Raw genomic sequence first — 24,390 nt, forward strand, 5'->3', positions numbered from 1 at the left:
TGAGATTAATATTCCACCAATTCAACTCAGAACTGAACAGCTGCAAATCCTTTACTAATACCCATATAGTAAAATGACATAACGCAAAAAGCCAACGAAAATTCAGACTGAAACAAAAGGATGCTTGTTCTGTTTTATAAACGCCAACAAAGATTCATGCACAAAATTAGCTATAAGCGGAATAGATCACACAATAAATTGGAGGCTGGAGGACAACACAGACTAATGAAAGACATTTTCTTTACTATTTAATCAAACGATGACATTTCATTGGGAAATTAAATAAAACATTGTGGGGGGAGGAGGGGGGGGGGGGGGGCAAAGCAAAACGGGTAGTAACGTGTGGGTAAATTCTGTCAAAAAAAAAGTTAAAACGACATATAAAAAATGTTGGTAAAAGAGATGAGATTGATCGTATATATCCGACAGCGAACATAGCTAAAAACAAAAAGTCGAACATTTGAACGGAGGGTGGCGGGTCGCGGGACCCGCCAACGAAAGTCTGCGTCTATCGAAACAACTGAACAGAGGAGTTGGGGGGGGGGGCAGAATCCGACAACAGACTGCGTCTATGAACATTATATTCAAATAATAAAAGCAGTGGTGTATTTATATGGCAATTTGTGCACCAGGTTATACCACATAAAATAAACCTTCCAATCTGTTGCAGACGGACAGATTCCTGGTCCGGGAAACTTTGCTACTTCTCTGAATTCCAAGGTTATATTGCTTGTATATTCAGCAGAACTGGAAAAGAAGAAAGACAGATAAGAAAGATAGGCATACATTCATGTGACCCAGGATCACCGACTGGTTAACACGTAATTATAATGCATTACAGCGATGAGAATTATAATGAACTATAATGCTGGGGAAAGAAAATAGCTCTAAAAAAAAAACCTCATAACTCCAAAATGTTTTTCAAATATTTCAGGAAATGAGAAATATACATTTAAGAAAAGGTTATTTTTTAAAACACAGCAATACAGTCTCATCAAAGTTGGCGTTGTAACTTTATATATTGTCAATTACTTCCATGAGAGAGGGAGAGAGGTGGTGGAGTTAGTTGCTTTAGCAGACATTTTGAGGGTCCAATGGAGTTAAGAGGTTTTGTCCAAAGCACTTTTTATTACTTTCCATTGGCACTGATTTATGCCAAAAACAATCAAAAACGTCAAAAATGGAGTTATGAGGTTTCCTCCCGACAGCAACGATATGTGGGTGACCAGCAAATCTGAAGTATCATGATTATATTTTCTTGACCTCATTAGTAACTATAAAATGCTGCATGTTGCATGCATAGGCAACATCATATTGGCATGACTTATGAGTACCATTATAAAGCATTGAGTTAGCTATGAGTGCTTATAACTATTACAATCTTACAAGCATATCATCAGCATTATAAGCATGTTTTATGTGCGTTTGGGTAATTCATCCATATAGACATTTTTAAGCCTAACAATCTATGTACATAACAGAACATATTTTGTGAAACAGAGCTCAGTATGAATAAGAAAACACAAATGGACAAGTACATGAGTAAATATTTTGACACAACATACCTTCCATCTATTTCCGCAGTCATTACAAAAGACGAATGTGGTCATGGGCTCATCAGCACTGCGAGTTTGAACCTGGGGACGGACGGACGGATGAACACACACAGTTTAGTTTTTGTCAGCTCATGAAATGTAAGAGACCTAGTCATCAATGGGAGTGACCACATGCGGCCTAAGCCAATGGGGAGTCTGCACCACTTGTGTAGCCAATCACGTAGTAGCGACCTAGTCATGATTGGCTGCCTCCTAAGCCCCGCCCCGCGGAAGTCTGGCAACGCCGCACCGCAACCACGCTAAGACTGCAGCTCTAAACGACAACAGCTGCTAATGTTATGAGCTAACTGCATGACAGCAGGAAAGCCACAACAAAACAAAGTCACTGAACCACGAACAGAACGCAAACAACGGCCGCGAGGTTGTGACACATACACGTTACTATAATAATAATATGGGGAGAGAGAAAAAAGAGGGACAATGGAGACAGCTCCTGTTTCACCTGACAAATATGACCATGTCATCATTTATTGTTTACTACTAGTAGTCTACCCATAGTGTATGGTGGTTTAGAGCAGGGCTCTTCAAGGGTTTTCAGACCGAGGACCTCTGAGCTGGGAGAGAGAGATGAAGCAGGGACCCCCACTACCTCTAAGCCGGGAGAGAGAGATAAAGCAGGGACCCCCACTACCTCTAAGCCGGGAGAGAGAGATGAAGCAGGGACCCCCACTACCTCTAAGCCGGGAGAGAGAGATGAAGCAGGGACCCCCACTACCGCTCTAACCCGGGAGAGAGAGATGAAGCAGGGACCCCCACTACCTCTAAGCCGGGAGAGAGAGATGAAGCAGGGACCCCCACTACCTCTAAGCCGGGAGAGAGAGATGAAGCAGGGACCCCACTACCTCTAAGCCGGGAGAGAGATGAAGCAGGGACCCCCACTACCTCTAAGCCGGGAGAGAGATAAAGCAGGGACCCCCACTACCTCTAAGCCGGGAGAGAGAGATGAAGCAGGGACCCCCACTACCGCTCTAACCCGGGAGAGAGAGATGAAGCAGGGACCCCCACTACCGCTCTAACCCGGGAGAGAGAGATGAAGCAGGGACCCCCACTACCGCTCTAACCCGGGAGAGAGAGATGAAGCAGGGACCCCCACTACCTCTAACACGGGAGAGAGAGATGAAGCAGGGACCCCCACTACCTCTAAGCCGGGAGAGAGAGATGAAGCAGGGACCCCCACTACCGCTCTAACACGGAAGAGAGAGATGAAGCAGGGACCCCCACTACCGCTCTAACACGGAAGAGAGAGATGAAGCAGGGACCCCCACTGCCTCTAACCCGGGAGAGAGATGAAGCAGGGACCCCCACTACCGCTCTAACCCGGGAGAGAGATGAAGCAGGGACCCCCACTACCGCTCTAACACGGGAGAGAGAGATGAAGCAGGGACCCCACTACCTCTAAGCCGGGAGAGAGAGATAAAGCAGGGACCCCACTACTGCTCTAACCCGGGAGAGAGAGATGAAGCAGGGACCCCCACTACCACTCTAACACGGGAGAGAGAGATGAAGCAGGGACCCCCACTACTGCTCTAACCCGGGAGAGAGAGATGAAGCAGGGACCCCCACTACCGCTCTAACCCGGGAGAGAGAGATGAAGCAGGGACCCCCAATACCGCTCTAACACGGGAGAGAGAGATGAAGCAGGGACCCCCACTACATAACATTGTATTAAACATTTGCATAGATTTAATAATAGATGGCTTAACTGACGATCATCAGTGGTGTGCAATTACATTTAACCACGTAAAGCCCACAACTTGACCTTTGGTTCTGTACTTGATGTGCACTTTTTTCCCCCCTCCACATTTCCCTCTTCGACGAAAATAGCCGATCCACAAGCCCACAACACGAGGCCACGAGATGAGCTTGTAGATCTTTTCGACTGATTTAAGATTTAACAGGCACCCCTGTTGAAGATCCCCGTTTAGAGCACCCGCCCCGAGATTGGGAGGGGTTCAATCTGTGGCCCGAGTCATACCAGGACACTACCAGGGGTTCAATCTGTGGCCCGAGTCATACCAAGACACTACCAGGGGTTCAATCTGTGGCCCGAGTCATACCAGGACACTACCAGGGGTTCAATCTGCGGCCCTAGTCATACCAAGACACTACCAGGGGTTCAATCTGTGGCCCGAGTCATACCAAGACACTACCAGGGGTTCAATCTGTGGCCCGAGTCATACCAGGACACTACCAGGGGTTCAATCTGTGGCCCGAGTCATACCAAGACACTACCAGGGGTTCAATCTGTGGCCCGAGTCCTACCAAGACACTACCAGGGGTTCAATCTGTGGCCCGAGTCATACCAAGACACTACCAGGGGTTCAATCTGTGGCCCGAGTCATACCAAGACACTACCAGGGGTTCAATCTGTGGCCCGAGTCATACCAAGACACTACCAGGGGTTCAATCTGTGGCCCGAGTCATACCAAGACACTACCAGGGGTTCAATCTGCGGCCCGAGTCATAACAAGACACTACCAGGGGTTCAATCTGTGGCCCGAGTCATACCAAGACACTACCAGGGGTTCAATCTGTGGCCCGAGTCATACCAAGACACTACCAGGGGTTCAATCTGTGGCCCGAGTCATACCAAAACACTACCAGGGGTTCAATCTGTGGCCCGAGTCATACCAAGACACTACCAGGGGTTCAATCTGTGGCCCGAGTCATACCAAGACACTACCAGGGGTTCAATCTGTGACCGAGTCATACCAAGACACTACCAGGGGTTCAATCTGTGGCCCGAGTCATACCAAGACACTACCAGGGGTTCAATCTGTGGCCCGAGTCATACCAAGACACTACCAGGGGTTCAATCTGTGGCCCGAGTCATACCAAGACACTACCAGGGGTTCAATCTGCGGCCCGAGTCATACCAAGACACTACCAGGGGTTCAATCTGTGGCCCGAGTCCTACCAAGACACTACCAGGGGTTCAATCTGTGGCCCGAGTCATACCAAGACACTACCAGGGGTTCAATCTGTGGCCCGAGTCCTACCAAGACACTACCAGGGGTTCAATCTGTGGCCCGAGTCCTACCAAGACACTACCAGGGGTTCAATCTGTGGCCCGAGTCATACCAAGACACTACCAGGGGTTCAATCTGTGGCCCGAGTCCTACCAAGACACTACCAGGGGTTCAATCTGTGGCCCGAGTCCTACCAAGACACTACCAGGGGTTCAATCTGCGGCCCGAGTCCTACCAAGACACTACCAGGGGTTCAATCTGTGGCCCGAGTCATACCAAGACACTACCAGGGGTTCAATCTGCGGCCCGAGTCATACCAAGACACTACAACCACAACGCTCACGACTACACCAGGTCAGCTCGCAGGTCTGCAATTCTCTGCCTTTCTCAGAGAGAGACACCATCGCTTGACAAGAGCATAAGTTATGCTTTAGCAGTAGGCTAGTACGCTATTAGATAGAAATGAAAAGGCAAACAAAAGAATAACAAACGAACTCCATCGACTGGGGAGTGTCTATTGGAATAGTAGTACTTTTTGGGGTACAGCCCCTAATCACATTCATATCAAACCGGGTCTCAATGAAACAGATAAGGGTTGAAAAAGACAGTAAGAAATCCTCATACCTGTGAATAGGAGCACTTCTTGCCCTTGCACTTGCCACAGGTAAACATATCCGACTGTGTGCCTCCGGTGGTGGATAACTGGTGGTCCCTGACAGCCTCTTTGGTCAAGTTCTTTCTCATCTCCCTCAGCTCGTCGCTGGCCATTTCCTGCAAGAACAAGGAGGCAATAAACGACAATAAACCAGAATGCCATCAGTCGGCCAGAGCAACACACCACCACATATTCCACCCGCTTCGAATGTTATCAGTGAGCTAAAGTGACCGAGTTGCCGTGGCAAACGTTGCGAAGTAAATACAGTACTAGTGAAAGCCACGCCTCCGTCACTGTCAACAGTAGTAATGTATGGATTTTGGGGGTTTTCTAGTACTGTATTTACACAATTGCCAATCCGTGTTATTTCACCACGTTTGGGTGAGATCGGGCCTACATAACACTTTCCAGAGAAGTGAAGTGAAGTGCTCGTGCTCAAGTGTTTCAATCAGGCAGAAATGGAGCCTGAACACAGACTTCCACGTGCTCTTCACAAGGTTATTTGGTGCTCTAGCCCATTCTGAACGGGAAACCCTTTTGGTGTTTTAGCATTATGTTATACTTTAGCCATTTAAAAGCTACAAGCAGACCTACAAGCTGCCGCGCTACGAGCTTGTAGGTCTGCTATTTTTTAAAAATCGCGAAAATGTGGCGCAAATCTTCTAATATATATATTCTTTCAGAGCGAACATTTTTAACTGAAATCTTTGCTTCTGGGGGGGGGGGGGGGGGGTCCGTGGAACAACACATTTTCACTGACATAGAAACATAGGTTTTTCAGAAAACAGTTTTGATGATTTAGAAGACATTTTTAGAATAGTTTTCAGGTCTAACAGACCTCTGCTTTCATCTTGGCCATGCGTTCGGGGGACACGTTCCCACACAGCACAGTCCTCCTCAGGTTGGGGTTCTTCACGTCCTTTAGGTTGGAGATGCGGCTCCGCACTCGGTTCTTGAATTTCGCGTCGGTACACTTGAACTCTTGGAAGATAAGTGATGGCAAGTCAAGGAAGTTTGAAGCTTAAACAAATATTACTAAGCAATATGGTGGAATGCTATGCATTACAGACAATGCAGCACCTATATAGACGTACAAATTAGGGATGGGCTTAAAAAAACCCAAAACAACAGTAGGCAATTTATATAATTGCTTATATTATACATTATAGACCCAACGTTTTAACCCAGAGGTCTTCATCGGGACATAATAAATGAATTTATTCACATACAACATTCAACAGATCTCCACATTGAGGAAACATTCTGTAGCATGCTATGTATGAATAAATGGTTCAAAGTACAACCTAACTCTCTGCCACCACCATAACTTAAAAGACAACAACAGGTTATGGTTATTCATGGTGTTCAGAATCAAAGCCATTTAGAATACTACAAGTGTAAATAACAAGGCCAAGCACAACTAAATGCGTCCATAGTTTTCACATAAGCGTGAACATTTCAAATATATTTCAGTTAACTTCATGTTTTTGTTTTTCTATGAAGACAATGTGCTGTATTTAGAGAACCATGTAACTAGAAAATTCGCAATTTAACAAAATTGCAGAGTGTGGTTGCCGCAGTGGCTTACATATGCCCCTCCCACTAATATTGACAGCCAATTACAATGTCACGTCACCCCTGTGATCATGCGTAAGTAATTCGGTAAAGCAGATACCATTAACCGTCAACTGGTATAGTGAACACCTGTCCCACATCGGCGTATTCAACTATTGATGCCCATCCCTAATACAAAGCTAGTAGAAGATTTTAAATAAAAGGTCTTTAAATGAATTAGGTATGACAATGAAAATCTCAGAACTATCAGAAATGGCAAAAGAAAGAACAATGTCATGGTAAACAGAGTGCAAAAATTCAAAAGGATATATTCCTCGATTTGTGCCCCGAGTTCGTCGCAGTCAGCACCAATAGCAATGTAGTCATCTGAAAGAAAACAGGATGAGAGACAGGGTTGAAAATGTGAGGGTGTGTCCATCTGTGTGTGCATGCGTGCATGTCTTTTTTTTAATTTAATTTAAAGCACAACTCAGAAACCCATGGTTCTCTGTGCTGACAGCCAGGCAGCACTGGCCGTTTCCAGACTCTAATAAATGGGTTTACCTCCCGTTTGCAGCGCGGCGCACAGCAGCTCTCTGCACTTGATCCGGACAGAGTCTGAGGTGGTTGGTGCGCGGGGAAACATGGAGATGAGGTTGTTGGTTGGTGCGTCTGCAGGCTCGCTCTTGCTGCTCGAGTTACTGTTGGAGCTGTTGAAGGGACATTGAGTTACTGTTGGAGCTGTTGAAGGGACATTGAGTTGCTGTTGGAGCTGTCGAAGGGACTTTGAGTTACTGTTGGAGCTGTTGAAGGGACATTGAGTTACTGTTGGAGCTGTTGAAGGGACATTGAGTTACTGTTGGAGCTGTTGAAGGGACATTGAGTTACTGTTGGAGCTGTTGAAGGGACATTGAGTTACTGTTGGAGCTGTTGAAGGGACATTGAGTTACTGTTGGAGCTGTCGAAGGGACATTGAGTTACTGTTGGAGCTGTTGAAGGGACATTGAGTTACTGTTGGAGCTGTTGAAGGGACATTGAGTTACTGTTGGAGCTGTTGAAGGGACATTGAGTTACTGTTGGAGCTGTTGAAGGGACATTGAGTTACTGTTGGAGCTGTCGAAGGGACATTGAGTTACTGTTGGAGCTGTTGAAGGGACATTGAGTTACTGTTGGAGCTGTTGAAGGGACATTGAGTTACTGTTGGAGCTGTTGAAGGGACATTGAGTTACTGTTGGAGCTGTTGAAGGGACATTGAGTTACTGTTGGAGCTGTTGAAGGGACATTGAGTTACTGTTGGAGCTGTCGAAGGGACATTGAGTTACTGTTGGAGCTGTTGAAGGGACATTGAGTTACTGTTGGAGCTGTTGAAGGGACATTGAGTTACTGTTGGAGCTGTTGAAGGGACATTGAGTTACTGTTGGAGCTGTTGAAGGGACATTGAGTTACTGTTGGAGCTGTCAAAGGGACATTGAGTTACTGTTGGAGCTGTCGAAGGGACATTGAGTTACTGTTGGAGCTGTCGAAGGGACATTGAGTTACTGTTGGAGCTGTTGAAGGGACATTGAGTTACTGTTGGAGCTGTTGAAGGGACATTGAGTTACTGTTGGAGCTGTTGAAGGGACATTGAGTTACTGTTGGAGCTGTTGAAGGGACATTGAGTTACTGTTGGAGCTGTCGAAGGGACATTGAGTTACTGTTGGAGCTGTTGAAGGGACATTGAGTTACTGTTGGAGCTGTCGAAGGGACATTGAGTTACTGTTGGAGCCATGGACGAATTGTGTGCACATGCACAGGGGCCCTGAGCCAATGGGGGCCACCGGCCCTGGTTGTGCTCAAAGTCACGCTTCCAACAAGCTTTGAACTGAGCAGATTGGACTTTCCGTTCCAGAGATAATGGCCAAAACGACTTCAAAACAGCAACTTCAGCTGATTTTCGATGGCCGATTTTCGCCATTGTCGCCCGTTTTTTTGGTGGTGCAACCACTCCCTTACGGACTTATGTGTGTGTGTGGGTGGGTGCCTGCCTAGCTGGCTGGGTAGGTATGAGCATGAAAACAGCATGGTTGTTTTTCACCACCGCAACCTAACACACACACACACACACAAACACATATTAACTGTATATATGATGATTTCTGGTGTGCCAGTACAGTACAGTGACAGTACAGTAGAGTGACCGGCACACAGTAACTGTCATTTCTCAACCGTTTCAGACACGGGGCGGCACGTCGGAACCGACCCGGCCCCCTGGGAGCGTTCCTGGGGGTCTGGAACTTCAATCTCAAGCTTTTGAACGTCAAGGACCTCCAGTTTGATATGCATTAATAGGCCACTTGATGATTTTCTTCATCTCTGTGATCACAATCTACTGCAACTGCACAAAAATGGATTTCACCCACTTCTTTTGACCTGTAAACCTGAGATGCGACAATACAATTGATTCTTAACTCTGAGAGTGTACAACCTGACATAAAAGTACACCGCTACAATTTGTCTCCGTTAATTACACAAAAAGCTGGTGACTCCTTATGGGCTTGTGCAGTACTCAAACTTACGCTGTAAGCAGAGCACAGATCTCTGTCAGGAGACATGCACTAATACCGTGTGAAAACAATGAAGTAAAAAAAGGTGCCTTCAATTAAGTAGGGCTTGAAATCTACTAATCGTTGTCCTCCGATTGGGCGACGATTACACGCCCTACGGAATTGAAGATCCCAAATGCTGCCAGATAAATCTGCAGGTGGAGGAGGGTGAATCTTCTGGTCTCCACACATGGACACGGGCAGTGGCCCCAGAGGCACATTCAAATTTATTCTGATGTTTTGCAGATGGGTTGACTGGGTTCACAGATTGAACCCAGTCTGATTGGTTCATCAAATGATTTCAACTCATTTGCAAAGGTAAACAACAGACTGTGTGTGTGGGGGGGGGAGCTCTAAATGTATCAAATGATAAAAAAATAAAAAATGTGTTTGAATTTACATCATATCTATAATGTCTACTCTATGGTGTACTTGATGCGAACAAAAAGAAGTACAAATAATAATGATGAATCAGACTGCATGTGGAAACACCCACGCTTTGTGAATGAAGCCTATTAACTGTTAGGGGGAATCCCTAGATAATGTTGTTGCACTTACAGTGCTGAACAACAGCTACAGTAGGATATGCATTTAGTGTCCTTTACCTTTCCTCTTTGGGCTCTGGGCTTCCCTAGCTACAGTAGGATATGCATTTAGTGTCCTGTACCTTTCCTCTTTGGGCTCTGGGCTTCCCTGCGATGGAGAGGCAGGTGTCGTTGACGTCTCTTTCCTCTTCTCCTCTGAAGATTTGTCTCCACCTCCGGGCTCGTCTGGCAAGCAGAGGAAACACAGACAGTGTCAAACACCACCACAGTCAGTCGCACAGAGACGGCTCAACAAGAACACGGCAAACATGAGAAATTGCCATTTGTAGTATCAAGTATTCAAGTACACACACTATTGGCTTTGATGTACTACAGTGAGTGGGGGGGGGGGGAAACAAGCAGCATTACAATCAGGCAAAGACAGGCGGAGACAATAGAAATAATGATAAAGGAATTACCTAAAAGCTTCTTCCATGATTTGATCAAGGCCTTGGCTAGAGACGTCACCTCATCATCTGTGCTTTGCTTGCGGATGGCATTGACAGACATCCCAATTCTAGTGGACTGGAGAAAGACTTTGCTTCAATGCCTCGACAGATAACACACGGTGCAATCAAGATGCAAGAGAAGAAATGAGCAAAGATACCTGAAGTAATTCCAGACTCATAGGGATAGATCGCAGCTCCTTGAGTAGGTCCAAAGCCCCAGACTGCAGCGGGGGGAAATAGTTTAAATTCAGAATCAGCCTGCTCACATGTTTACTTTTTTTACTAATAGTTCTGGGATAATCTAAATGTATTTGTTATTTTGTTATGGGCTTGGATCTGGCAGAGAAAACCAGGGCTAACAAACCTACTACACCCACTGCTTTGAACGCCAATCCGGATACAGCCCATAATATTCAGGACAACCTTAAAAGACTTTATTAGTTCTGTGCGATACTGTTACTGTGTTTTATTTAGCCCATCAAAACAGTGGAAAGCATCCGTGTCATTTTATACTTTGGCTATTCAAAAGTAGCAGAACTACAAGCTCATAGTGACAAAGTGCCTCAGGTCTTCAATCCTCAGTTGAAGCCCATTCATTGAATGCAGATATCACCACCCATCACAGGATTCCCACACATTTTTACCAATGAATTTCCACAACTTTTCCTGAATATTTTAACCCAATTTCCAGACCTATATAACAATCATTCAGTGCATTAATGAGTCTTACCCCTGTGTGTAATGCCCAGCAGTGTAGCAACATTAAGCATATTATATAGAACGCTATAGTTCTAGTCTACATTTTGAGCCAAATGTTTTGCTACACCACCTATCCTAGGTCATAGGATCACACTGCAGCACGCTGAGCTTGTTGATCTGTTGTTGGGCTGAAATCACGCTGCCCGTTCGGAGAATAACAACTTCTCACGTTACATATTTTGTGTAATGTTATACGTGTTTTGGAAAAGTTCATTTTTAACAAAAATCTATAGCCACAAACAATGCATAGCCAACTACTTTTTACAGGTTCCTTTATACATTCCAAAACGTTTTCCATGTCTGGAAAATGTTATTTCTTGTTTCAAAATATTTCCAGGAATGTCATGACCATGGAAACCCAGCATCAGTAGGACGAGATCTCATTCTCTGATAGTCTTATTTCACCCCAGAAGATGAATTCTACAGATGTTGGTGCCTTTCCTCCGTTGCCTCCTTTAGCAGAAATGCTCATTAACATTTGCACACATATTCTGAAGGGAGACTTATTGCCGTGCAACTCCCAACAAGCTGTGTGCATTCATGCTCACTAGAGGATTAAAGCCCAACAATATCAGTGACCCCTGCATTTACTTTAGACAACTATGTTAACAATTATGCACACAAGAACAAGATACCTGGTTAACTATAGATTTGCACTGCAGGATGAACTCTGATGATTTTGGTAACCCCATGGTTATTCTAGCAGCGACCTCAGTGGGTAGTCAGTACGATAACAGGTAGGTGGGCAGTGGGCACCAAGGAAGAGTGGGCACCTCTGTGTTAATTTGGCTATTCTTTCCAAAATGTCAATTCCAAAATTGGAACGTTAATTATGAATTGAGTGTGCAAAACCATACCTACCGGACCAGTATATTAGATTGTTATCACCATGACACTTCCCCAGTTGATTACTTGCACGAAGACAATGATTTATTGTATCACAAATTTTAAATTAATGCAAATGAGGCAATATGCAAAAAAATAGAAAATGTGAAAAAGCTACTAATGCGGAAAGTTTATCATATATGAATTTACTTACAGTTATAAATTCATATTTAACGTTCCAAATTTGGAGCTCTGACTCATGGACTAAGAACCAAAAAACTGAACCGGTTCCCACTGGGAACCAACCGGTGGAACTGGAAAAGGGGTATCCGAGTTACAGACCCATAAGGGTCCATTTGGTTATACTAGCTGGGGACCCCCTGGGACTCCCTCAAGGACCCCTGGACCCACTTTAGAGAACCACTGCTAATCACAGTGGCTACTTTCTATCAGAAACGCAACAACAACAACCCAATGTTTACTAGATTAACTATTAGCATAGACGGCTAACTGGCTAATCATTCTTGTGCGGCTATGAAGCTCTTTCGTGCTCACAAATGCATCGCCAGAATCCTCCCCAAAAAACACGACTTTTATAAACGAAGTCAACGCGTGAAATCAACCCGACTGGTTTGTTGTGTGGGATTCACAAAGAAAAGAAGCCGGCTTGTGTTCAGGGCTAACTTATGTTAGCTCGGGTAAAAGGTGAGCGATAAAAAGCAAAAGTACAAAACCAGGACCGCCAACCAGAGGCAGCTTTTTAGAAGATAAGGTTCGCGTGTAGTTATAGTTTCTGATGCATTGGATCCAGTTATTTTTGGACGGCGCGGACGGTCTTTAAAAGGGGTGCCAACTGACGGATGGGTTTGATTTGTTGTTGACATGTTGTTGGGGCTAACATCGCCAGGCTAGTAGTATACTATACACAGGCTACAGCTAAATGCTAACACGCTAACGTGTAGTAGTAGCCATGCAACCGAGCAGCAAAGCAAACTGATGGCATCCATTCATCTCATTCTCACCCCGCTCTTCTTCTGGGCCATTTTATCCATTTTCTTGGCGATTCTGATGATCTCCTCTTCTTCCTTTTTGCCCATGATGTATTGCTGGCTGAGTTGGAGTGATCTGCTTTGCAGGAACCCGTAAAAAAAAGAAAACAAATGGGTCCCTCTCCTCGACGAGTAATGGAAGCTGATGACAAAAGAGGCCAGCCAGCCAGCCACACAGTCAGGCACACCGCCCAGGCATACACACACAGGGCACTACGAGCGACTCACTGTTGCCATGTTCACTGTGTGTGTGAGAGAGAAATAAGCAACCAGGTCCATGAAACCCAGGCGTTTTTATTTCCAGAAAACAAGCCCAAAATAAAAACAAGCCTGAGCCTGAGGGTTATATTTTCAAAGCAATCATGGGGGAAACAAAAGTGACAAAATGTGGAATATTCTTTGAAACATTTTAACAACACAAATCTTCTATGGGGGTATCCTGGCACAACATGATTGATTGATTGAAATATGTATTAACAGTTTGCAGAATTACAGTACATTTCAGCACAAACTCAATACAAAGACTGTTAACTGTGAGTGCAGGACGACCCAATTAAGCATTACACTTGTTTACAAGAGGGTCCACCATGTTCAATTCATCAAAACATTTAGAGACGTACAAATAGACACTTCTATATAGACAAAGAACAGAACAGGAATTCATCATAAAGGAGGTAAAAAGGGAAAATAAGCATATACAGTGAGGGGAAAAGGGGGGTGGGGGGGAGTCAGATTTTCCGGGGGCCAGTTTCGAATTGCAGCCGTCCGTAGGTGCCCTTTGAGAGCGGTTTTGAAGGAGTCAAGGGGTTCGCATGTCTTAATGACTGTTGGTAGGGCGTTCCACATTTTGGTGGCATAGAAGCGAAAATAATTTAGTCCCATTATGTTTAGATGTAGGCCTAGAGTCCTTACTCTTATTTGGACAATAAAAGACATTTTGAAAATGTGAGAGAATACCAACTACCAATATTTCCAAGCAACTTTACAGAAAACAAGCACAAAGTCGATTATAATAAGCGGACATGGCAACACTGGTACACAGCACAGCACACCTCTATGGCTATGGGCGGGTATGGCGCATTACCTCCACCTACTGTGGACGTTTAGCACTGCTCCAGATGGTAAACTGTGGTTCTCAAACTTTTTCATGTCAAGGACAGGACCCCGGCCCAAATTGCCCTGTGGACCCCCATTTAGTTTGAGATGCATTAGGCTACAAACCCCATTTAATGGCCTTTCTATCCCTGGAACCCTGATTTATATTGTAAAATCATTGTTAATTTAACTCTGGGGGTGTTAACGGGTCCATTTGGTTCCATTTGTAAAGAGCTCTCTGAGTTACAAACCCATAAGGGTCTATTTGGTTCCTAACTATCTATCATTTAGCAGGGGACCCCCTGGGACCCCACCCCCACTTTGAGAACCACTACTGCTTAAACTTGTTCATGTCAAGGGCGGATTGGTTGATTGGTTGATTGATTGATTGATTGATTGATTGATTGATTTCATACTTTTTTCCAATCTTTTGTGTGTGTGTGTGTGTGTGTGTGTGTGTGTGTGTGTGTGTGTGTGTGTGTGTGTGTGTGTGTGTGTGTGTGTGTGTGTGTGTGTGTGTGTGTGTGTGTGTGTGTGTGTGTGTGTGTGTGTGTGTGTGTGAGTGAGAGAGAGAGAGAGAGAGAGACGCAACTTGGCCTGTTGTAGCGCCACCATGAGGCTGATTTGAAAACTGTCAAGTGGCATTTCTTCCTCAGCCTATAGTAGTGGGAATAGGCATGCACGGCTTGGGAAGCCGTGGATATGCACGGCTTGGGATATCCGTGGATATGCTCCTGAGGAGGAGGATTCTAAAAACGACTTATAAATCCTAAAGCCTTGTTTATACTTCACTGTGCAACGGTCCTATGCTGGAAAATAGCAGATATGCAAACTCACAGCACATCTCATTCAAGACACTGAACTTGCAGATCTGCCATTTTTGCCATCCAAATGCATTATATGGTTAAATGGGCCCTAAAAGATGCAGAAATTAACTAGAAAAAGTGCCCTTCTGGGCACAGGTCTGCAAACTTTCAGTGAAAACCTATACACAGGTTTAATGTTTGTCTTTATCGTTCAATGTTTCTTTTGTAAACGCCATTGACAATGAAGGGAAAATGTACGTCATAATGTAACTCAACACGTCATATAATTGTCTCTTACAAAAAAGAGACAATTATATGACGTGTTGAGTTACATTATGACGTACATTTTCCCTTCATTGTCAATGGCGTTTACAAAAGAAACATTGAACGATAAAGACAAACATTAAACCTGTGTATAGGTTTTCACTGAAAGTTTGCAGAGTATATTTCTAGTACTGACACGTGAGTGACACCATCAGACCTCTGCTGAGGAAGGAGATAGTGAATGATACTGACGGGGAAAGCTTATAACTGTTAGGAAAACAATACCACAAATTGTCATTAGATGGCATCGGTGGGTCTTCTTCAAGTCACTTTTGATTGATTGATTGAAATATTTATTAACAGTTTGCAGAATTACAGTACATTTCAAGCACAAACTCAATACAAAGACTGTTAACTGTGAGTGGACGACCCAATTACAAGCATTACACTTGTTTACAAGAGGGTCCACCATGTTCAATTCATCAAAACATTTAGAGACAGAACCGAAAAGGTATGTCTGAAGTGGGATTCGAACCCACGCCTCCAGGGGAGACTGCGACCTGAACGCAGCGCCTTAGACCGCTCGGCCATCCAGACTGCTACTATACACTAAAGCAGTGGTTTTCAACCCATTTTATATCACGGACCACCATTTGATGAGATTTTTAGCCTCTTAGACCATACATTTTTTTTGACCCGCAGGGTTCCATTTGGTTTCATTTTACACTCTCAAGAGTTAAAGATCTATAAGGGTCCATTTGGCTACCAACTCTCCACCATTTAGCTGCATGGGGACCACCTGGAAGTGGAACCCCCTCAAGGACCACTGGTGGTCCCCGGACCACCGGTTGAAAACCACTGCACTAAAGCACAGATGTACACTCGATGTGAAATGTGAATTATGATATAAATATTGTCTTACATAAATCAGTTAAAAAACAGAAAGGATTTGATTTAAGTGCCTGAGTCAGTGTGTATCTGAATTAATTGTTTGTCAGTGTTATAGACTGTAACGGTGACATATCTCACAACAAAAGCATGTTTGTAGCTGAGCTGCAATAAGCCACAACTCATGATACTGTTATGTTTAACTTTACTTTACTTTACTTTACCTAAACCTCATTATTGTAAATGTGCACTACTTTATGTGCATTTAAACAATTACTTTTAAAATTTGTATTTAGGTCTACAGTAGGCCTACATGTTTTGATATGGGTGTTGGCTTGTCATTATAACTTTATTAAGAGTAAACAGAATGTTGAACAAACTGTATGGCATCCTTACTCCTTAGTGCCATTGAGTAGATCGAGTAACTCATTATTATTATGTCTTGTTGATGAATTATTTTTCTTTTCAAAATCTTTTTATTGAAGTTTTTTTCTTTTTTACAAACAGACCCATGCAGGGGCAAGCATTAGACAGAGACATATCAAATATGAAAAAATAAAAAAAATAAAGCTCCATCCCCTACCTATCCCACCCACCCCCCACCCACAATCCCAAGGATAGTTGGAAAATACATATATATATCTATATACGAAATACATGCATACATAATTAATGTAATAAAGCAGATTTTACTAGCAGAGCAGAATTTGTTTCAGTTGTGGTTGGCGTGGTTATTGATGAATTGTGATCAACAAAATTCAAAGACATATATACGCATTGAACCGATACTGTGAAAGACGAGACTGAATATAGGCCTTGGCCCTTTGGCAGTTACACAAATTGCTACTATAAGTAAGTAAGTAAGTAAGTAAGTAAGTAAGTATAAGTAACTAAGTATAACTAAGTAAGTCAGAGAGGCTTATTGTCGGTATCAGCCTGGGTGCGGCCGGGAGTCTATCCCCGTTTCAGACCTCTGGGAGATGAGATGGGTTGCTGAGGTGATTTCATCGACTAAAACGAAATAAAAAATGCTCGTCGACTACCTTTTTTCACTGACAAAAACTAAATAGAAACTAAATGAAAACTATGCTATGATGATCAAAACTAAGACTAAATATATCGACAATTTCGTCAATAAATAAAAACAAAAATGTTAGGAAGGGACTAGTATAGACAAGAGATCCAGTATAAGTCATTTTACACTTGGTTGCATGCTGAAAATAGCAGATCTACAAGCTCACAACACAGGTGGAAAGGCGAGTGCTCTACCGACCGAGCTACCCGGAAAAACATTGCTATACTATAATCAGTTAAGATATTCAGGTGGTGCAGCAGGGGATGAAGTTCAAGACCTCTGTCTGTGTTGGAATGTCTAAAACTTCTGGGAACTCAGATTAGTGTTGGAAGGGTTCTGTTCCCTCTCTACCTGCTCAGATGCTTTGCCTTTTCTGGGACTTGCCCACAGAGCTTCTCAACCTCTTTTCAATTCAAGGACCCCCAGATTGACATGCATTAGGGCGGCAGACCCCCATTTGGTACAGATTCTCATCTCTGGGACCCCAATCTACATTATAAAATCATTATTAAGAGTTACAGACCCCTAACCCTGTCCCTGTAAGACCCGGATATATTTCTATACTATACAAAAAAGAGATTTCAACCTTACTACTACTTTGTACTACAAGGACTTTGCAGAGGAAATTATGTAAAATAATATATATATATATGAAAATGTTATGCACATTTATAATAATTATTCAAATAATAATAATAAATTAATAATTTACATTCGGTGGATATCTTTCACAATAATACATATAACACATGTTCTAGACATTCTAATGATCACAAAAATATATGTATTGCATGCATTTTTGTTACTTTTATCAGGGTTAAAGGTTAAAGGGCATAGGTCAATTTTGATTAAAAATATCCAGAGATTTTGAAGTTGTGTAAATGTGTGCCTCTGTGGGGGGTATTTATATGCAAATATCATGACCAATGGCATTGCGAGACTAAACAAAGAACATCAATGATGATGTTTAGGTGAAAGAAGAACAGGAAAAAAAAAAAAAAGTAATTCATATTTGTAGTCCCTGGACCAACAGTGCTATAGACTAGAGTAGACGATCTAAAGGGGAAATTGCAGGCAAATCTTTGGTCTTTTTGAACCTATATAAGGAACTAATATCTTTTGGGTTGGGTAGATCTTGTTGAGCTGGCCAGTGTAAAAGTAGTTATTGAGTCAAAAAGTGTGGGCACCTCTGGGGACTCTATCTATTCGAACACTGGTGTTCAGGGGTGGGAAGCCGGGTGGTGAGGTTGATATTTATTTGTCACTGCACCTGTCAGTCAGCAGGGAGAGTGTTGGGCAGGAGTAGGACGGATCAAGGCTCTACTACATCCGATTGGTGAATCATGCACAGCCTGGCTCTACTACATCCAATTGGTGTAGCACAACCATAGACTGTAAAAAATATGGACAAAGCGTTCGCCGGGTCTAACATGAACGTAAAATGAAGCCTGAAATCTCTTCATTGTAAATCGCCATCTTTCTAGATCCGTTTGGTACCAGCTGGCCATTGGCTGGCTCCGTTTTGGACCAGCTGGCCATTGGCTGCCCAGACAACGAGGCGGGACTTCCCCCCTTCTTCTCCGTTGGTTTTTATTTTGACTCGAGTGGGAGGGGAATCCCGATCATAGACTGTAACGGTAGCCACGCCCCTCAGAACATACGCGATGTTTTCTTTTCTTTATGGTCATTTTTTTAATTAATGGGACCATAATTTTCCAAAAAGAATATTATGACATTAGAAATGAGACTTTAAACTAGTGACTGGAAGAAGAAAGTATTCATGACCATGTTTATTAAGGTAATACAGTCTAGGTGAAGTTGGGCCAAAATACATGGGCCTCTATGGAGCTATGGGGCTTTTTGGGTCCAGTCCAGCGCCACAACAGGCCATTATATGAACTACCGATTTCAAATGAGGCTTCACGAAATATCTGGCTGACTGCCCCCCTGAGCACAACCTGGCTCTACTACATCCTATTGGTGTAGCACAACCTGGCTCTACTTCATCCTATTGGTGTAGCACAACCTGGCTCTACTACATCCGATTGGTGTAGTAGAGTCTGACTGGCAGGTGAGTCAGAAGGTGAAAGCAGTGACAACACACACATGTGAGTGCGGAGGAATTCATTGGCATAACTACTAACTTAGGGAGTAAAAAGGGTATTCAAAAACTCAAAAAAGTTAGTGTCACAGACAGACAATTTAAACTTAATTATATGCTTATACTTATACATGACAGACCATAATCAAAATGGCCTGTGAGGCTGTGCGATGTTGCTTATGGCACTATAGGTTTACAAAACCACTTTCGTGCCACTCTATGTGAACTTAGTGAACCAATCCCCTCGAGCAGCCCATCTCCGTGCTGAAGGGAAATTGTTCTTGAAACATGTGACAGAAGCAATTAGGTTAGGTCACACAGGTCAGGGCGAGTTTGTAAAGCAAGCCATAGGGTGAGTAGAGAGAGTTCATCTCACCTACTACGATGCAATCATTACCGTCTTAGCAAATCATACCACGTTGTTCACCTCTTATGCTTTATTTCATTTTACATTATGTCATTGTGAAGATTGCAGTATATCCAGTTTGGCATATTTATTATCAATTAACTCTTGACAGCTGCAATAAATATAAGTCAAATATAAAATGAAAAATAATAGTCTCCTCTATATTTCAGATGTTACAACAATAGTATAGTACCTACTTAGTTGCGGGGCAAAAGTACTACGGTAAGGTCTTGTTGTGCTGTATCTCATGCTGTCAGCAAGTGTGTCAAACCTTTCACCTAATCCCTATTAGGCCAAGCAGGCTCCTCAAATCTGATTAAGAGGCTGCCGGTAAAATAGAAACGGCACTACCAACCCGTGATATCTAGACAGAGTAGGATGGGAAATGTCAATTTAATTTAACCAGTGTATTGAGTGTAATATGCCTCAATCACTCATTTGCACAGTTAGGTCTTACTAATTCTTGGCTTTTTCTCTCTTGCATTCAGTTCAAATCTTATATTGACAATTTGAGCTAGACTAGTTTTGACATTATATTTGTTACAAAATCCCTTTGGAAACTGATTTCTTTGTTTTTAGATGGACTGGGGTATGTACTATCAATAATACAAGAATACCAAAATTATTATGTTTCATATTATTTATTTCCAATATAATTACCATCCATAAATACCATCACATATATTTGATGCACTTTGAAGTACGTACCGATGTTGTCCATATTCCTGTCGAGTTCTTTCCCACACTTTATTCACCACAGCATGATATGCTGATTAACTCTGAGCAAAGATTAAGCAAATTGACCAGCTTGTCCAGAAATAGCCTGGCGGATGGACGCCTCTGAGCAGCTTCTACGACTGCAGTAGGCTAGTTACGCCTAGCTCTGTTATGGCGTTTTGGCCTTCACGATTCATGGAACATATTAAATACGGTAAGTGTATTCATTTATATAGAGAGAGAGATTTTCTCTATCATTTTGTTTGCCTTATATCCAACATTTTATTTAGTTCCTGTTAGAATCATGACTATAGGTTCAATGCCCATACTGTAGATGACATGCTTCTGTTTGGTGTGGAGATCCATGGCATGTCATCTATTATGAAGTAATAGCTCTCTCTATATACGCTATATTTTATATGTATGCATTTTAAAGCATGCAGGATGTGGACATATTACTCAATCTGGTTTGAGACATATTGCTCTGTTTGAGTTATAGCTCTTAGTTGTTACAGCTGATAAAACACAGAAAACATACATACAAATTAAACAAATAATAATAGTATTTATCCGTTACTTGCTGTTTTATTGTTTTCTTATAATCTTGTTACAGTGTGGATATTATGTAGTGTAGTTAGTGTACCACTTTGACATATGCCACTATGAAACCGTGCGAGATGGCAAAGCTGTGATTGCCACTACGAGTGCTCGGAGTGATCATCTGGGCCACAGAGGTAGTTTTGTGTCAATGGAGGTACGAAGATGCTGTTGGATTAATGCATTCACCATTCATTTTACCATTAATGCTCAACATTGGTATGTGTAGAATAATAATAATTGTTCATGTTGTGTGAGCCAGTGGGTGATGAAAAGTACTTTGTTTACATAGAAGCATTTAGCATTTGCCACTAAGATACTGCAAGATACTGCACTGCACACATGGCTGCCATCTTGCTAGCAAGGTGCTACCTATAGGTGCAACTTCCGCCAGCCCATTCATCCAAACAGAACAGTCCTATCTAATTGTATTAAATAACGTCAAAACTAACTCACCAACATTGCAGCTGCACAGAAAGCTTGAATTATCCTCTTTCAATCTGCAATGTGTTTGTTTAATAAAAATCCACTGATGACATATGAGCTACTAAACTCCACCGCCGCCAAACTCTGACACTTATAGAAAAATAATCATCTGCAAGGAATTTCTTGACAGGATCATAACATGTCTACGGTGGATTTTCATGAAACAAACTACTTTGCAGATAGTAAGACGATAATTCAAGCTTTCCATACAGCTGCAATGTTGGTGAGTTTGACGTTATTTAATACAATTAAATAGGACTTTTCTGTTCGGACAAATGGGCTGTCAATGGGAAGTTGCACTATAGTTAGCACCTTGCTGGCAAGATGGCCGCCGAGTGCATATCAATAGCCAGCCCCTGGACAACATGAGTAACATCTCTCTCTCTCTCTCTCTCTCTCTCTCTCTCTCTCTCTCTCTCTCTCTCTCTCTCTGTTTTCTCCCTATATAGCCAGCCCCTGGACAACATGAGTAACTCGTCCCCCGTAGAGCTGCCCGCCCGGCGCCTGTCCTCAGGGAAGGAGGAGCTGCCTGCCGGGGCCATGTCCTCGGGGAGCATAGAGCTGCCCACCGGGGGCCCGTCCTTGGGGAGCGAAGCCGCCGGGGGCCCGTCCTTGGGGAGCGTAGAGCTTCGCCCCGGGGCCATGTCCTCGGGGAGCGTAGAGCTGCCCGTCGGGGGCCCGTCCTCTGGGGCCTCCAGGACCCTGCAGCAGCAGCCGCAACAACCCGTCTCCGACCCCTCCGCCTCCAAACGAGTGTGCTTCTACAAGAGCGGGGACCACACGTTCGGCGGGCACCGCATGGTCATCACCGGCCGCACCTTCAACACCTTCGACGCCCTGCTGGACGCCCTGTCCAAGAAAGTGCCTCTGCCGTTTGGCGTGAGGACCGTCACCACGCCCCGCGGGACCCGCCAACTCAAGGGCCTGGAGGACCTGAGCGACGGGGGACTGTACGTGTGCTCCGACCGGAGACGGGTCAAGCCTCTGAACCTGGACGAGGTCAACCGGCAGCAGATACCGTGGGACACCACGCGGTCCGACAGCGTGGGCCGACGGGGGGGACGGAACGGACCCTCGTCTGACAGCGTGGGCCGACGAAGCGGACGGAACGGACCCTCGTTCGTTCGGTCCGGCAGGTCCGTTCCGATCGGCAGAAGGAAAGAATTGGGCACCGCCAACAGGACCGGTCGGCCCGGCAGAAGGAAAGAATTGGGCACCGCCACCAACAGGATCGGGAGAATCAACGAGAGGCAAGCGGGGGTGCGTACGCCAAAGAGGCTCGTGGTCATCAAGAACAGGGAGCCCACGGTCAAGAGAACCGTCGTGTTGCAGAGAAGGACCGCGCCGACCTTTGATGCCTTGTTGGATTACCTTTCCCAGATCATGCAGTTCCCCGTGCTGAAACTCTACTCCGCTGATGGCAGAAGAGTAAGTATGTTTAACTGACATATATGATATACGATCAAAAGGTCCACACTGGTCATAATGGGAGTCATGTCGGACAAATATCTGTTAAAATTATAACCAAGAGAATGTCGTCGTCTGTGTGTGTGTGTGTGTGTGTGTGTGCGTGCGTGCGTGTGTGTGTGTGTGTTGGGAACAACACAGTTGGGAACTATTCACTCTTATCATCATCACATTCCGGCCAATCACTTTTGGCGTCCTCACTTTTTATCCTAACTTTTTAAGCCCTCAGCCAATCATCAAATGCTATGGGGTACACACAGACACAAAGCTGGGCATAGGAGGGGCGCCCCTCAAATAAGTACAGTATAGGGCTTAAAGCAGCACTATGTAGTTTGGGGTATCGTGGCCACTAACATGTCAGCCAACGTCTTTTACTTTCATTACCCCAAGAGTCTCTCTCTGTAAGCATGTCTTTGAATGAAAATACATCGCATGGATGCAACTGGGACGTATCCTCAGTGATGTATCCCTGCAAGATCATCTGTGTTTTGGGTCTCGCAAACATCATACCCATCACTCGGGTGACCCAGCCGGGGTGATCAAGTCCCGACTTACGTCCCAGTAGCTACCCTCGATCAGACCCACTAGGGAAAGACCTGGCAACCTTGCGGGTACCATCCAGCCACTCTACCCCTGAGCCACCACCGTCCATATAATAACAACTGTGCTGAATGCTGATAGATGTGCCCATCAGGGATGTGCACACATAGACATCAAAAGGGGGGCTGCAGCCCCTGCCCTTTTACCCATCTGTAAAACAACTGCACTCTCCAGACCACGAATGCAGCATTTACTATAGTGAAAGAAATGCAAATGCCCTCCTCTCCTGTCCAAGCCATGCCGGAAGGCAGCCTTCAGGAGAATTGCTTTTTTTCAGAAGTCTCCTGAACTTGAACACAGTATTTTCTCCTGAACTTGAACACAGTATTTTCTCCTGAACTTGAACACAGTATTTTCTCCTGAACTTGAACACAGTATTTTCTCCTGAACTTGAACACAGTATTTTGCGTTGAACTAATTTGTTTAGAAATCCATGTCGTAATACACTACATCTCTATAGCTAAAGAGTGCTGGGTTGCGCCCCGCAAGTCGCAACGCGTCGCAGCAACACGTTGAGAGCTGGTAGATCTGCTATTTTTTACTATTATTTTGTCCAAAAGTGCCCTGTTACGGGATTTTAGCCCCTGCCCCTCTAACACTGTCTGCACGTCCCTGGTGACCATCAACATACAGTATACAGTATATACCCCATGGTATCTCTCTCCTAATGTCTGTCCATTCATCTCTCCTAATGTCTTTCCATTAATTCATCAGTCTCTCCTAATGGCTGTCTGTCCATTCATCAGTCCCTCATCAGTGATACAAACAAACAGGCGTTTTGTTTGTGCATGATACTCACTTATGTCGAGGTACAATTTACAATTTAGGCTCGTAATCCAGAGCGAG

At 44.0% G+C, this 24,390-nt stretch overlaps 1 protein-coding gene across 1 annotated transcript; it reads right to left on the bottom strand.

Annotated features, from left to right (window-relative positions):
* Positions 1 to 202: 202 nt before the first annotated feature.
* LOC310870119 (transcription elongation factor A protein 1-like) lies at positions 203 to 13,233 on the bottom strand. Its single transcript, XM_083781176.1, has 10 exons — positions 13,016 to 13,233; positions 10,568 to 10,630; positions 10,380 to 10,485; positions 10,044 to 10,146; positions 7,359 to 7,504; positions 7,125 to 7,181; positions 6,079 to 6,233; positions 5,210 to 5,356; positions 1,566 to 1,637; positions 203 to 747 (listed from the first exon to the last, which is right to left on the bottom strand). The coding sequence occupies exons 1-10, from the start codon at positions 13,088 to 13,090 to the stop codon at positions 739 to 741; spliced, it is 933 nt and encodes a 310-aa protein (XP_083637302.1). The 5' UTR covers positions 13,091 to 13,233; the 3' UTR covers positions 203 to 738.
* Between the last annotated feature and the right edge of the window lie 11,157 nt (positions 13,234 to 24,390).

The sequence above is a fragment of the Protomyctophum parallelum genome (assembly GCF_964188405.1).
Source record: "Protomyctophum parallelum genome assembly, chromosome: 14".
NCBI lineage: Eukaryota > Metazoa > Chordata > Actinopteri > Myctophiformes > Myctophidae > Protomyctophum > Protomyctophum parallelum.